General features: G+C 51.6%; 1 protein-coding gene across 1 annotated transcript; it reads left to right on the top strand.

Annotated features, from left to right (window-relative positions):
• Nucleotides 1–12655: 12655 nt before the first annotated feature.
• LOC111936092 (galanin receptor type 1-like) lies at nucleotides 12656–14918 on the top strand. Its single transcript, XM_023936816.2, has one exon. The coding sequence runs from the start codon at nucleotides 12737–12739 to the stop codon at nucleotides 14063–14065; it is 1329 nt and encodes a 442-aa protein (XP_023792584.1). The 5' UTR covers nucleotides 12656–12736; the 3' UTR covers nucleotides 14066–14918.
• Nucleotides 14919–15391: the final 473 nt, after the last annotated feature.

Raw genomic sequence — 15391 nt, 5'->3', positions numbered from 1 at the left:
ATCTCATCGTTCATCCCCTGCCAGTCCAGGCACCTGGCATGAGCAAGGGCTGGTCACCAGGCAGGAGGACACTCCTATTTTGTGTGATTTTGGCTCTGGGAAAATCCTGCCTTTTTGTTTTGAGGGCTAATGCAAGGTGAAGGTCTCTGGTTTGCAGAAGAGTGTGACAAAATTCAACTTGCCAGGTGTTGCCAGGAATTCCTTTCACCAGCTGGGAGATGTTTGCTGAGCTCTACTCCTGCCAACTCCAGGCTTCTCAGACAGACCCCCAGAGTGATGTCGTGTGTCAGAGAAGGGCAAGAGTTGAGGAGACACAAAAAAGCAAATGGTTCCTCCCCCATGCACCAGAAATGCAGCTGGACTCCAAACAAAAGGAACTGAGCAAACCAGGGTCTAGAAATTCTGATAAGCTTGGAATGAGAAGAGTGCCTGGGGATATGCATGGATAGCCTCTGGCTTTTCTCTGCTTTATTGTTTTCTTTTCTTCCCCTTTTTAGTTGTCTTTCAAAACAATCCAGTTATCCCTTGCACCCTCTTCTCTTTTCTAGCCTTTTCCTTGGAGCACAACATATCTCTGACTCCTTGGCCAGGCCACAGCAGAGTAAAAAATGTTTTTTTTTACTTTGTTTTAATTACACGCATCATAAACAGCATAATGTCACAGTGTTAAATCTGAACAGGAATTTATTCCAAAAATGCAATTACAGCTGCCCCCTAATCACTCCTTTGTTCCTCAGATACAAGAGAGAACACATTCCTGATGGAAAAGGCAAAGATGATCCTGCCTTGCCAGTCCTTTTCGTTGAAGAGAAATCACTTAAGAAGAAGTCAGCCCTAATCCATCCTTGCCTTTGGAGGAGATCTCTGAAGGTTGCAGCTTTGCTCCAGCCTTTTCTCAGTGCTCAAATTGGCCATTCCCAACACTTCCTTCTATTTACAGTTTCAAGGACTTGTGAGGAAGAAGTGGGTGTAGAAAACCATAACACATGATGCCATAAACCTGACATTCGTGAATCTGTTAAGGAGTTTGCAGTGTTTTTCCAGACTATCAAGAACACTAATGGGAAACCATCCTGTTCTTGTAGCAAAGGGCTCATTTGGAACACAAAACGGTGCCAAATGGTACCTTTTGCCTCCAAAAGGAGCAGAAAACATGTTTTGGAAATGGCAGTGGTCTTGATGGCAAGTCAGGAAAGTTGGAGATGATGAGAACTTCCTCTGGCCTAGAATAAATCCATCACCACTGGGACAAGAGAGTTGACTCAAATTCTGGTTGTCGTGGTATAACCCAAGGCTTCAACAAACTTTGCTCTCAGGGTCATGCCTTCAGCAAAAAAGGCACAAACCCAGGCAAAGCCAGGCCTGCTGGGAGCTCTGTGACATCCATCTGATAATGCTGAGCAGCATTTGAAAGAAATTCTCCTTTCTATTTGTGCTTTTCTGGGGGCTGATAAAGACAGATCATTTTTCACAGAGGAAAAGTGACGAAATGATTTATAAGGGTAATATTTTGTACTTATATGGCCACCAGCTGCATCCATAGCCACTGCTGCAAAAACACCCCACAATTTCATTGTTCCCCAGAAACGAGCACAAAGGACCACAAACTGGGAAAAAGCCTTTCAAGTACAAATAAATAAAGAGATGCCACAAAAATCAGGCAGAGACAGAGGTTATGCCCTGGACACATCCCCCCCAGCTCCTGCCAGCAGCTGATCTCACTCCATTGCCATCCTCACCAAGAGAGCCCAATCTCTCCTGACACATCCCCAGCTCTGCTGCTGCCTTCAGGGTTTTATCTGCTGCCTCCTCCAGCCAAAATACAGCCAAGGGTGAAGGGGGTGGAAGAGCAAGAGAGGTCTGGGAATCTACTGCTGGAAGCAAAACTTCAGGGCTGGCTGTTTATAGCTGTTTTGCACAGTTTTATGGGGAATGAGATGCCCTCCAAGTCTGTGACCCTCATCTGTCCCTCGAGGAGAAACTCCAGAAAAAAATTAAGCCTCACAATTACAATGGTCAATTAAATTCTCTGGAGCAGGCCTGGAATGCCAGACTTGCAGAGAGGCATCATGTGCTGGTACTGAGGGGATCAAAGAGAACAAATTAATCCATTCTTCCAAATTTCAACCAGCCTTCCTGTTCATGGTTGAAACTGGGGGCAGAACTGATAGAAACAAGCTCCAGCCCAGGGTATTTTTGAAGAGTGGAGGTCTTTTGAAGGGGAAGGAGCTGCAGCAGCTGGGGTTGCAGCTCTGGAAGATTCCACCAGAATTTCACTGCCCAACCTCAAGATTAAGCTCCATTTTTTAGCTGTGGCCAGGTTCTGCAGAGGAGCCAGCTGGAATGTCCCAGAGAGAGCACTGCTGTGGGGTGGGATAGGGACTGTCCCAGTCAGGATCTGCAGATAAAGCAGCAGATGCTGCTTGTAAGACTTACACAAACCAGGAAGGGAAACTTACACAAACCTGGGAAAGAGAGGTGTCTCTCAGGAGGCAGAACTGACAGAAGCGATGGCCTCCCACGTTTTCCCTTTCCCACCAGTTCTCCTCATTTGGACTGGGTCTGCAGAGCTCAGAAATGCTCTGGTTCATCCCCAGATCAACAAGGGGGAAGTCAGGCACATAATCCTTCGTGCCTGAGCTGTGCCAGAACTCCAAGGGCCAAGGGCCCCTCTGGCAGTTTCACTGATCTCCTGTGGAGCATCTGCTGATGCATGAACTGGCAACCACCACACACCCCAGCAGCAAACTCCAGCAATTCCCTCACAGGCTGGTGAGCAAACAGCTCCCTCATCAGCCACAGTCACATCTCACCAGCACAGCAGCAGCCTGGGGACATGGGGCTCACTGACACCGTGCCAGCCTCAGCAAGCAGCAGCTGAATTTCAGCCTGGGCCCTGCCTGCAGGCAGGAAAGGTGGGGAGTGGGGGAAAAGGGCAAGGACTTGTTGCAAACCCAGTGACAAAAAATTTTGGGGAAGTTCTAAAAGAAGAAAGCCACACAGGCTGCATCTGCCCCATACTCACTTTGCAACTTGATACCTTTTCTTTCAACATGACCACCCTGCTACAAAAAAACCCAAACCTAGCAAACTTGATGCTGAGGGTCTAGCTACTTTCTCAATTCTAGAAGGCAGCTCTGGTGAAGAAAGGCAGGAGGAGGACAGTTGTTAACCATTGAACTAAAAATTCCCTTTCTCCTCCCTTTTTGATGCCCCCCTGAGCATCTCCTGATGGACAACATCTGGGCTGCAGCAGAGATTTTCTTCACTCACACCAAGCAGCTGTGTTGTGGTGTGGTGCAGCTCAGTGACCCTGGCCCCTTGTCTATGGCATCTCTAATTTCCCCCATTCCCCAAGGGCTGTTTTCCTAGCACAGAAATACCTGCTAGAAGTGCAGACCTTATCAGCAGGGACTTTCTGCATTGGATCTCTGAGTCCTTATCTAAGAGGTTGTTTTTTCAACCCCTGTGGGCTGTCAAACTCCTTAAATGCTGGGGAGTCACAGGTGTTTGCTGGCAGGACTGAGGAACACGGAGGGCAAATATTCTGCCTTTTTCTGAAGAGTGTGAGGAAAATAAAAACAGAGGAAAGGAGAAGTAACTCAGTTCTGGTGGGGGAGAGGAATTTCTGAGGCTACAGGCAGCCCCAGAATGCAGCTAGAAAAGAGTCTCTGCTGGAAAGCAGAGGGATGTTTCTTTCGGTGCAATTAAAGAGAAGTTTGTAAACCATTTTAACTCACAGCATCTCCATCCAGAGCCAGCTCAGACAGAAAAGCACACTTCCCAGCCCTGATTTTGTATCTATGGTGGCAGGTACCAGCTCCAGACATGAAAGGCTGGAGAAGGATTATTTTCTGTAAGAAAGGCTCTGGTCTAGAAGTTGAAGAATTGGAAGCTGATGGTATCATTTTATTTGGCAGCTGGGTTATTGTGCATCAATACTGCCTGAGGAAAGAGTGACAGAAATTAGCCTGATGTCCAGATTTGCTGGCCTTCCAGTCCCACAGTCTGTCCAAGACCCTCTTGCCAAAGCTAGATGCAATTTATCATTTTATTTCTTCAAGCTATATGAACATCAGTAGCCAAATCTCTGGTTTCAGGAGAGCACAAGACAACAACCTACAGAGATCTGGATGTTTTCTCTGCACCATCACATTATTGTAAGAGTTTTGGGGTCTTAAAAAGCACTTTAAAATATCCAAGTAAACTATAAAAAGAACTATCATAACACCCTTGTGCAGGTGAGGGAACCAAGGCACTTGCAGGAAATGAGAGCAGAAAAGGAAGGAGGGAAGCAGGAGTTTTTGTTTCCAGCCTGCTGCTCTCACCCTGACCCTGGAGCCTATGGGTAGGTGGGGCTGGGGCTTTTCATCATCCACCAAGCCTTAATGAGCCAACAGACCCTGTGATGAACCCCTCCAAGCTGCACATCTGAGCCAGCCCCTTGTCCCCAGTGAGGCCCAGGGCTGCTGAGCAGCTCACCAGCCCAAGGAGTTTCCATCCACCTGCACACAGATACCATCACTCTGCTCTCCCACACTAATCAGCATTTTTCCGGCTTGTTTCATGCTCCAGCCCACAAAATTATGAAAGAACCACCAACAAACCCTTCATTTTCTTCCCCTTCCTTGATACATCCCTTTTCCAAAGGCTTAGAAACTGCTGTGTGATCTATGGCATGAAAATCTGGTTTCAGAATTGGGAGTAAAACTGAGATGCAGCTATTTCACCTTGTCACCTCCTCCGCCTTTGTGCCGAGCTGCAGCTATTGTCAGCTTTCATTTCCTGAAGTTCCTCTGAGCTGTGAACACACACTGGAAACAGAAAGACAGATGCAGTCAGTGATGAGAGGACAGTGATTGTACTTCCAGTAAATTGATTGAGCCTTTCCACATGAGTCACTGCGCAGAGAGAGGTGAAGCATTAGGGAGAAAAAAGTTTGCAAATGATCCTGACAAGAGTTTAACAGCCCCTCAAAGCCTCTGCCTGCCTGGCTTTCTTTGGTTGTGGGGATTCCTTCTGAAAGGCTGCTGAAAATAAATAATAATTCACAGATTATCTTATACCATCAAAACACTGGAGAACATTCAGAACTAGTCTCACCTCTCCCTGCTTCCCAGCTGATCCTCACTTGAATCCAGAGAGCAGAAATCCTAAGAATTTCCTGACTGCAAGTATAAAATATAGGAAAGCTGATTTTTAAACCCATAACACTTGACTCTTGACTGATCACAAAGCCATCACTAAGCAAATAATTGTTGCAAATGTGCTCAAGTTCTGATTCTTACTGCAACCTGATCCCCGAGGTATCTGCTTTGTGACAGCTACTGGCAAGCTATCACCTAGGCTGAGAGCAAGTTATTTCACTCAGAAAGACAAACTCCCTCCTATTGTATTCTCTAAAATCTTTATCTCCTCTCTTATACTACCAGATCTGGGCCTTGAGAGTGTTTTTTTTTTTTTTCTGCAGAGTCTTTCCTTCCTCCCTCCCTGCATTTTTCCTCTGCAAGCCTCTGCAGCTGGGAAAAGGCAAAACAGTGGCAAATTTAAAGCCTTTGTCAGACTTTTTCATCCCCAGATGGCAATCAGCTGATGAAATCCAGGAAGATTTGTCATCTAAAAAGCCCTTTATTAGCCTGTTGCACCTGGGTATAGAGCACCAAGGAAGATGTATTGATATTCAAAGGTGGAGTGTGCAGGTATAAGGATGGAGGGAGGATTTAACAGCCCCTGCTCTCAGTGCTGTTTCACCTGGCTGTCCACTCCTTGGAAACATCAGTGGCAAACTGCTTTGAGTCACAACAGGATGAAATGCAGCCCCACAATCCTGTTCTGACCACCAGATTCCCTCAATCACCAAATCTGCTCGTTTTGGGCTTTGCTTTCAGTCTAGCTCTAAATATTCCTCCCCAGGGTTTGTGGTGACTGTGCTGAGCAAGAGGGTGAGAGCACCACACAAAACATGGGCATGGAGGAAATCCAGTTATTGCTTCAGAAGGTCCTAGATCCCATCTCCAGGGAGAGGGGGGCTGAATGAATGCAGTGTTAGAGGCTGCTTTGCATGTCAGCTGCCTCCTCCGCCAAGTCCTGGCACTCTTCATTTCTCAAAGGCTTGACCTGATGCTCATTATCACTTCAAAATCCTCTCTGTAAATGTGTGCAGTGATTTAGGGATCCACAGCACTGATTTATGCTTAAAACACTCACTCTGTTACTCATTACACATCCATTCAGGATCCTCCATTTAATGAGAGAGGGTCAAGTTCATTTGGTGGGGCTCTGCAGGAGCGTGTTTAGCCCTGCATTCCCAGCCTTCTACTTGCCTGAGCTTCTGCAAAAATCACAAGCAGAGACGTTAGAAAGACAGAATTTTCAATCACTCCAATGCCAAAATGGTGTTTTATTGTTCTTGAGCTGGTGAACATTGTATTAGACAAATTCTTCTGTGCAAAATTATCTTTTTCTTTCAGCCACTACATTTCCGGAGCACTCAATCTAAAAGGCGTCCAATAAAGAGGACAGAAGATATGGAATTTGGCACATATCTGTTTATGAAAACAGACCAGTGAATATTCTCAGACATAAAAATGTACATTCTCCCTATAAAATCCTCCAAAGGACACTGGAGATAGTTTAAATGTTTCATTTTTTGATTGAGAGAAGACTAGTGGGAGAACGAAGATTTTCGCTCTCATGGAAGTAATTACAAACAACAAACATCAATTCCCAGATGTTTTTTATTTCCTTTGGTATTTTATTTTCCAAGAATCTGAAGTGCACTTGGCATCTCCTTTGTATTGCCTTTGATTGTGAGCAGCTCCGGCCTCTTATCTCCTCCTGGATTCACAGCAGCATCAAAGCGCTGACATCTGTGAATGTCACACGGGAACTGGGATGAGGACCTGGACCACGGGGCCAGAAATAGCTCGTGTCAGCCCCAAAACCGCGGTGCCAGAGAAGCTCTGGCACGGGGAAGGAGCAGTCACCAGCAGAGGGAGCGGCAAAGCCAGCTCCGAGATCCCCGGGCCGGTGGCACAGAGGATTTGGAGAGTTTTGTTGCTGGGTTAGGGGATTTATAAGAAAAAGTCCCAGAGAAAAGTAGATTTATTTTTTTTTTAATGCAATATGAGTTAACGGTGATGTTGTTACTCTCTCCCGATGGCAAGAGAGGCAGGTTTCAGTATTAGTGGTGGTTAGAAATGCTCACACACAGCTTCCCAAGACAGAGTGTGCACAGCACTGGGACAGATGTGAGGCTGGGGGAGTCTCCCTTACCCCGAGCTCCTCCTGTGTCCATGCCATCGATCAAAAAGTGTGAGAGGCAGAAGGGGTAAGTGGTGATGAAAGTGGGTTTTAGCCAGTGCCTTCCAAGGGCAGTCTAAACAGCACCTCCCGGCAAAATCAAGGGGGAAACAATTTCACCAGCGCCAGTGTTCACCCCCAACAGCCTGGAATGAGCTCCTGGCTCACCTAACACAAGCAGCACCATTGCCAATCGGTCCTGGTAGCATCAATCCAGCCCTGCTTGACTGAGACAAGCCCTAATTTTGTTTCACCTCTGTGAAGTGGGCAAACACCATCCCACCTACGTGCTGGGCAAGCACAGAGGAGAGAGCAGCTATATTCTCACCACAGGCCTTCACCTCAAATCGTGCCAGCTGAGACACATCAGGCATGCCAGGATGTGCGCTGGGAGAAAGCCAAGAGAGCCAAGAGCCCTTTGGTTGGGTGCCAGGCATCACACAGAAGTCAGGGATGCAGATGCACTGGGAACCACACAGGGCTCTGTGTCCTCCAAGTCCTGGCAGGGATTTCCAGGGGGAAAAGTTAGAGTAGGGAGACCACATGAGCTACTGCAAGTCGATGCACAACCAGAGGATTTGCTCTGGCTTCACACTCTCAAGGTCCAGCACAAGCTGGAAAATCCTCAGGGTTTCCTGAATTTACACCCATTGCTGGGACAGGCAGAGCATCTCTGCGGCTCTGTGTGATACCCAGCTCCTGCTGCAGTGGGAGCAGGGAGGTTGTGCTGAGGCAGCAAAGCTAAATTTACCCTGGCCTGGGACTCTGATGCGCAGTGGGCAGGGCAGGTTTGGGCACATGTAGCTGGCATGGGAAATGTGAGGTTTTTTGAGATTCTGGCAAAGCCCCAAAGTGGCTGACTCACTGCTCTCAGGTCAGTTGTTCACAGCTGTAACTCCAGTGAGACCAGTGGGTTATTTCTGATGTGCTTTGCTGTATGATCACAGCCCAGCCCATTGCCCTTGCTGCTGAAGGATGGCTCTTGTCTCCAGTGGACTTCATTTAGTTTCCACTTCAAAGCTGTTCCGTAAGAGGCAAACCAACATGAAAAGGGTACGGCGTTTCTTTCAGTTGGAGATTCCCCATCTTGAGTTATCTGGTGACTTTGAACTTGTTAGAATCAATGAACTCATTATAATCAATGCCCTGTGCTCTCTGTCAGCTGCACACAGTGTATGGATTTGTCATTTGCTGCTAGAGATGACTGGGCAGTTGTGCCAATGGATGCAAAAGCAGATTCATTCTAATTATATCGAACCATTGATTAACTTAGTAATTTAGTCTTGAAGTCCTAAAGGTTCCTCAGCAGTAAATCATGCGAGTTACAAATAAAGTACACCGAGGAGACAAAGAGGAGTTAAATGTATTTATTAGCTTGATCACTTGGATGGCAACTACCTGAACAAAACAAGCCCTGGCACATTTCTGCTCTCTCTGTGTTCTGTTAAAACCCTACTAAAAATGTTGACTTAGACACCTCCATCCTGTGTTTTCCATGTGTAACGGCAGATCTGCTGTAGGGAGGCTGGCAGGGGCTCGGGCACATGGAGATTTCCAGTTGCCAGCTCCGAGGCTGCTCTCTGTAGCTGCCTCATTGCAACAGATCTATATTTGCTTATGGAGCAGCTGTGAAACTGCAGCAGATTTTATGTATCCATGGGAGTATCCATGCATTTCACTGTGTGGAATAATGTGTACCTTGTGCTCTGGGCAACACTCTGCAATTACTTTGTGGAAGTTGTTTGTCTCTGAAATACGCATACGCAGGACTGTAGGAGAATGAGCAGTTACACACTTAGAGCAAATGCATTCTCACGCAGGAGAGGTTTGCAGGCTGATCACATCCGCCTGCCACCTCCCCAGTGTAGCTCCACCACTGATCTTCCTTTCATTTCACGTAAGGCTGACCAAAAATGTTTACTTTATTCTTTCACATGCATAGAATAAAAAGGATGGGGAATTTCCCAGTGAAATCAAGGGTATTCACCATTCAGTGGCAAACAGCCTCCACTGGGCTGTATTTGTTACTTTGCTCTCCCTCAGAGGACGTAAAGAAAGAAAATAAAAACTCAACATTTCAGGCAGAGGTATGAATTCCTCTCATCAAACATTTTCTCCTGTGATATCCTCTGAGCACCTCCAGTCAAAAGTTCCATTTTACAAACCAACCTTAGTCCTCAAACAAGCACTCCAACTTTTCAAGAGACTTTTCCAATAAACGCTCCTTTTCCCCATTCCTTCAATTTAATAGAAAATACCAGAAGTTTGGTTTCTTTAGCGCTCCTCGACCGGGCGAGTTCCCATCACACCTGTGGTGTCGTTAACCCTTGGTGGGCCGGGATCCGCCGGAAACTCAGGATGGTGGGGGATGTTAGAATAGAAGTGAAGCTCCCGGGCTGCTCCCCGCTCTGCTCCAGCTGCACCCGGGGACCCCAGGAGAGGAGGAGCAGGCGATTATCAGGAATAATCCACGACTGTACCAGCCCCGCCCGGGCCCTGCCTGGTCCGTGCCCGGCCCGGCCGGAGCTGTCCCTTCAGCACCACGGCAGGGCCGGGCTCCTGGCTCCAGGCGGGAGGGGCGGCTGGCACGGCTCGGTTCGGTTCGGTTCGGTTCGGCTTAGCCTGTCCCGGGCCGGGCCCGGGCAGCGCTGCCGGCGGAGAGCGGGGGCAGAGTGGGGTGTCCGTGTTGGGGTGTGCGTGTTGGGGGGTGTGTGTGTTGGGCTGTGTGTTGGGGTGTGTGTGTGTTGGGGTGTGTGTGTGTTGGGGTGTGCGTGTTGGGGTGTGCATGCTGGGGTGTGTGTGTTGGGGTGTTCGTGTGTTGGGGGGTGTGTGTGTTGGGGTGTGCATGTGTTGGGGTGTGCATGTGTTGGGCTGTGTGTTGGGGTGTGTGTGTGTTGGGGTGTGTGTTGGGGTGTGTGTGTGTTGGGGTGTGTGTTGGGGGGTGTGTTGGGGTGTGTGTGTTGGGGTGTGCATGTGTTGGGGGGTGTGTGTGTTGGGGGGTGTGTGTGTTGGGGTGTGCATGTTGGGGTGTCCGTGTTGGGGTGTGCGTGTGTTGGGCTGTGTGTTGGGCTGTGTGTTGGGGGGTGTGTTGGGGGGTGTGTTGGGGTGTGCGTGTTGGGGTGTGCATGTGTTGGGGTGTGTGTGTGTTGGGCTGTGTGTGTGTTGGGGTGTGTGTGTGTTGGGGTGTGTGTGTGTGTTGGGGTGTGTGTTGGGGTGTGCGTGTTGGGGTGTGCGTGTTGGGGTGTGTGTGTGTTGGGGTGTGTGTGTGTGTTCTTGGGGTGCCAAAGGGCTGCGGGGGCTGAGCCGCACCTGCGTGTGAGGGCTCTGGGGGTGCGGGGACACGCAGAGGTGCGGGGGTGGGTGCTGTGGGTGGGTGCTGTGGGTGTGCAGGACACCTGCAGGAAGGTGTGTGCAGCCGAGCGTGTGCAAAGGGAGCGTGCACAGCCTGTAGGGTCTGCAGAAGAGCTCAGGGACGCGTGTAGGGTCTGTCGGGGTCGGAGTGTGCGTGCACGGGGGTCGCAGAACAGGAATCTGTGCGTGTGGCTTTGTGCGTGTGCGGGGCTGTGTGCGGGCTGTGCTGTGTGCAGGGGTGTGCAGGGGTGAGTGCAGGGGTGTGCGGGGTGAGTGCAGGGGTGTGCGGGGTGTGTGCGGGGTGTGTGCGGGGTGTGTGCGGGGTGTGTGCGGGCTGTGTGTGAGGTGTGCGGGGTGTGCAGGGGTGTGCGGGGCTGTATGCAGGGGTGTGCAGGGGTGTGCAGGGGTGTGTGCAGGAGTGTGCAGGGGTGTGCAGGGGTGTGCGGGGTGAGTGCAGGGGTGTGTGCAGGGGTGAGTGCAGGGGTGTGTGCAGGGGTGAGTGCAGGGGTGTGCGGGGTGTGTGCAGGGGTGTGCAGGTGTGTGCAGGGGTGTGCAGGGGTGTGCGGGGTGAGTGCAGGGGTGTGCGGGGTGTACAGGTGTGTGCAGGGGTGTGCAGGGGTGTGCAGGGGTGTGCAGGGGTGAGTGCAGGGGTGTGTGCAGGGGTGTGCAGGGGTGTGCAGGGGTGTGCGGGGTGAGTGCAGGGGTGTGTGCAGGGGTGTGCAGGGGTGTGCAGGGGTGAGTGCAGGGGTGTGTGCAGGGGTGTGCAGGGGTGTGCAGGGGTGTGCGGGGTGAGTGCAGGGGTGTGTGCAGGGGTGAGTGCAGGGGTGTGTGCAGGGGTGAGTGCAGGGGTGTGCGGGGTGTGTGCAGGGGTGTGCAGGGGTGTGCAGGTGTGTACAGGTGTGTGCAGGGGTGTGCAGGGGTGTGCAGGGGTGTGCAGGGGTGTGCAGGGGTGTGCGGGGTGTGCAGGGGTGTGCAGGGGTGTGCAGGGGTGTGCGGGGTGTACAGCGTGTGCGCGCCGCGGGCTGTGAGCGGGGCTGGCGGTGCGGTGGGTGCGTGGGTGCGAGCACGCGCGTGTGGCAGCGGGTCGGGCGCTGCCGCCGCACGGACACACGGACACGGGGACACACGGACATCGGGACACACGGACACGGGGACACACGGACACACGGACACGGGGACACACGGACACACGCACACATCCACGGCAGAGCTGCCGGCGGGAGGAGCCCAGCCGGCGCTGCCCGCCCTCCGCCCGGTGAGTGCTGCGGGAGAGACGGGGAACCGGGGGGGACCGGGGGGGACCGGGGGGACCGGGGGGACCGGGGGGACCGGGGGGGACCGGGGGGACCGGGGGGACCGGGGGGACCGGGGGGACCGGGGGGACCGGGGGGACCGGGGGCAGCCCGGGGCAGAGGTCCGGCAGCGCGGCCGCGGGACACGCAACTTTCTGGGGAAGGAGGGAGTGAGGGACAGAGGGAGCGGGGCAGCGGCTGCGGACCGAGGCCGGGGCTGCTCTTCGGGCTGCGGGGAAACCGGGGCTCCTTCCCGGTCCTCCCAGAGAGGCGCCGTCTCTCCGCGGCCGGGCAGGGGCTCCCGCCGGTCCCGCCGCTGCTGCCGGACCGGTGCCGGTGCCGGTGCCGGTGCCGGTGTCGGTGTCGGTGTCGGTGTCGGTGTCGGTGCCGGTGTCGGTGTCGGTGTCGGTGCCGGTGTCGGTGCCGGTGTCGGTGTCGGTGTCGGTGTCGGTGTCGGTGTCGGTGCCGGTGTCGGTGCTGATGCCGGGGCCGGTGCCGGTGCCGGTGCTGATGCCGGTGTCGGTGCCGGTGCCGGTGCTGATGCCGGTGTCGGTGCCGGTGCCGGTGCCACGCTGCCCAGCCCGGCCGCCCTGCGCTTCTCAACTAAGTTGAGGATAAGGCACTGCTGGCCCGGCAGCTCCCCGTGAAGGGCGATCGCTGCCCCGATCCCCCGCTGACCCCCCTTCTCCTCATCCTCTCTTGCAGGGCTGATCCCAGCCATGCCTGGAGCACTGGAAGCAGCGCAGAAGGCTCTGCCCCGTTAGCCCAGGTTGTCTGGGGGGGACTCAGCCATGGATTCGTCCCCCCCAGAACCCGGGGCTCCCCCTGACCCTCTGCAGCTCTGGCAGGAGGAGAACCAGACCCAAGGTGGGCTCTGGAATGGCAGCCAGGAGTTGGGGTGGGAAGAGCTGGAGAAGATGCTCTTCCTCTTTGCAAAGGAGCCTGTCACCATCAGCCTCACAGTGATGTACTTGGTGTCCTTCGTGGTGGGCTTCGTGGGCAACATCATGTCCATCAGGGTGCTGACCCGCAAGCGCCGGAGTCGGGTGTCCAGCCTGAGCGCCACCCGCAGCCTCCTCATCAACCTGGCGGTGTGTGACCTCATGGTGGTGTGCATCTGCATGCCCATCACCGTGGGCAACCTCATCTACAAAGCCTGGGTGTACGGGGACTTCCTCTGCCGGGCAGTGCCCTTCATCCAGGCTGTTTCTGTCTCCGCCAGCGTCCTCAGCCTGACGGTCATCAGCGTGAACCGGTACTACAGCGTGCACAACCCGCTCAACGCCCGCTCTTTCTTCACCCAGAAGAGGATCCTTAGCACCATCCTGCTGGTGTGGTTGTTGTCCTCAGGGATATGCATGCCTCTCATCTTCATGAACAAACGGGATGAGATCGGGGTGGTGGAGGGCTTGCCCCTGGTGTTTTCCATCTGCAGGGAGATTTGGCCTCAGGAGAGGCTCAAGCAAGCCTACAATTTCCTGCTCTTCTGTGCCCTGTACTGCCTGCCCGTCCTGTTCAACATGGTCATCTGCTTCCTCACGGTGCGCCGGCTGTGGAGCCGCAGCAGCCAGCTGAAGGAGAGCTCTGCCCTGAACCGGTCCCTGCCGGCCTCCCGGCTGAAGATCCGCAGGAAAGTGGCACAGATGGTGGTGGCCCTGGTCCTGCTGTTCGCCGTCTCTTGGCTGCCTGTCTACCTGATGGATATCTGGATTGATTTCAACATTCCCAAATCTTTGCAGGATGTGACTCCTTCTCCTTGGATCCTGCAGCTCAGACCTTTTGCCCAGTGGCTTGGCCTCACCAATTCCAGCCTCAACCCTATATGCTATTGCTTTGTTGGGAACCTCTACAGATCAGCCAAGGAAATGAAGAGCAAATACCACCAAAGGATGCTCTCTCTCTTTAATTTCTCTCTGTCTGAACGGACAACTCATTCCTCAGTCCCAGAGCTGCTCTCTTACCAGAGTTCAGTGGAGCTTGCAAGGAAAGGACCCTCCACCACTCCCTGCATGGGCAGGAGATGTCAGGGAAGTCATGGCCATAAGAACAAGTGTGGACACTTGAACTCCTGCCAGCATCCACCTCTGAATACTGTCTCCAGTGAGAACACTTCCTTGTAATTCTGCTCAGGGAGTGCCACTCATACCCTCATCAGCATTTAAGGACTCTGGAGATCTTTCTGAACACGGTATTTTAATGACAGAAAAGAGCTTTCTTCTAATAACTCTTGATACCAGTTCAAAAATGCCGTGACAGGGAACAAAACAGGTAACGAGATAAAAAGCTGATGTATTTTAACTCAGATGAAATTTTAAGACAAATTATTTTTACTGGGGACAACTGGATGTGCAGCCTGTTGCCCAGTCAACAGTCACATAATTAGACAGATCAAGTTCCCAACGAGTGAGCTCTCCCTGCAGCTCCATCCCTGGATGCAGAGATGCTGTTTGGATACAGCAACGATTTGACTGCTTGCTGCTGCTCACACTTGCTGATGAAGAGCAGTGATAAGAGGCACTCTGTGCTCCAGATCCATCAGTTGTAGTTGCAAGCAGTGAAGAAAAGCTGGAAACAGCATCATAAAAAGTAATAGTAAATGGAGAATTTCACACACTTTACCACTTGAGATTTCATTGTCTGCTCGTATTGTTTCACTTCTCCATGCAAATAAATTCTCCTTATGTGAAGAGACCATGCCAGAAGTACTAAAGCAACCATCACCATTCCACATCTGGGAATTCAGAAGAGATAATGTGGCCTCAGAGGTGATTTAGGAAATGAAACAGGAAAATATATTTTTTTGGCATCGGTCGTCTTTCTTACAGCGGTGTTCCTGTGTGTGGAGTGGAAAGAACTGGGCATCTATTAACATGATTTGCACTTGAAAAACCAGCCTTGTTCAGCTGTGTCTGTACCAAACAAAGTCAATGGCATGTGAAAATAAAAATAGAGAGTGGTTTATAGCTAATAAAATCAGAAACAACTAATGCAATGCTGTTTGTCTGGGAAGGAGAGAATCAAAGTGTTTGCTTTTCCTGAGCATCACAAGTAGGTTAAAACCTATTTCATCCATCTTCTCCTTGAAAGGAGACTTTGATAAATAAATTGTATACTTTTATTCTGTTAGCATTGAAAGACTCCAGTAAAGCTTGAGCATTCTGTTGTTCTGAGCACTGGATCTGTATGCAGAAAGGAGACCTTTCTTCCCAAGATCTAAGAGAAAACACATCAGACCAGGCAACAGGTAGGAGGCAAAAAACATCCAACAAAGATCCAAAAGGCTGGAATGACATCAGAGATGAACCCCTCCCCGATGCCAGGGGAGAGGGGATGTGCACCATCTCCTGGTGCCAGAGGAGCCCATGCCCAGCTACTTGTGCCCCAGCACCTGGCACAGCAGGTTTGTCTTCTTAGCAAAGCCCAGACTGAACACAGCAGTGTCCCTG

The sequence above is a fragment of the Cyanistes caeruleus genome, chromosome 17 (genome assembly GCF_971803275.1).
Source record: "Cyanistes caeruleus chromosome 17, bCyaCae1.hap1.1, whole genome shotgun sequence".
NCBI lineage: Eukaryota > Metazoa > Chordata > Aves > Passeriformes > Paridae > Cyanistes > Cyanistes caeruleus.
This window is presented reverse-complemented; position numbering and strand designations above follow the sequence as displayed.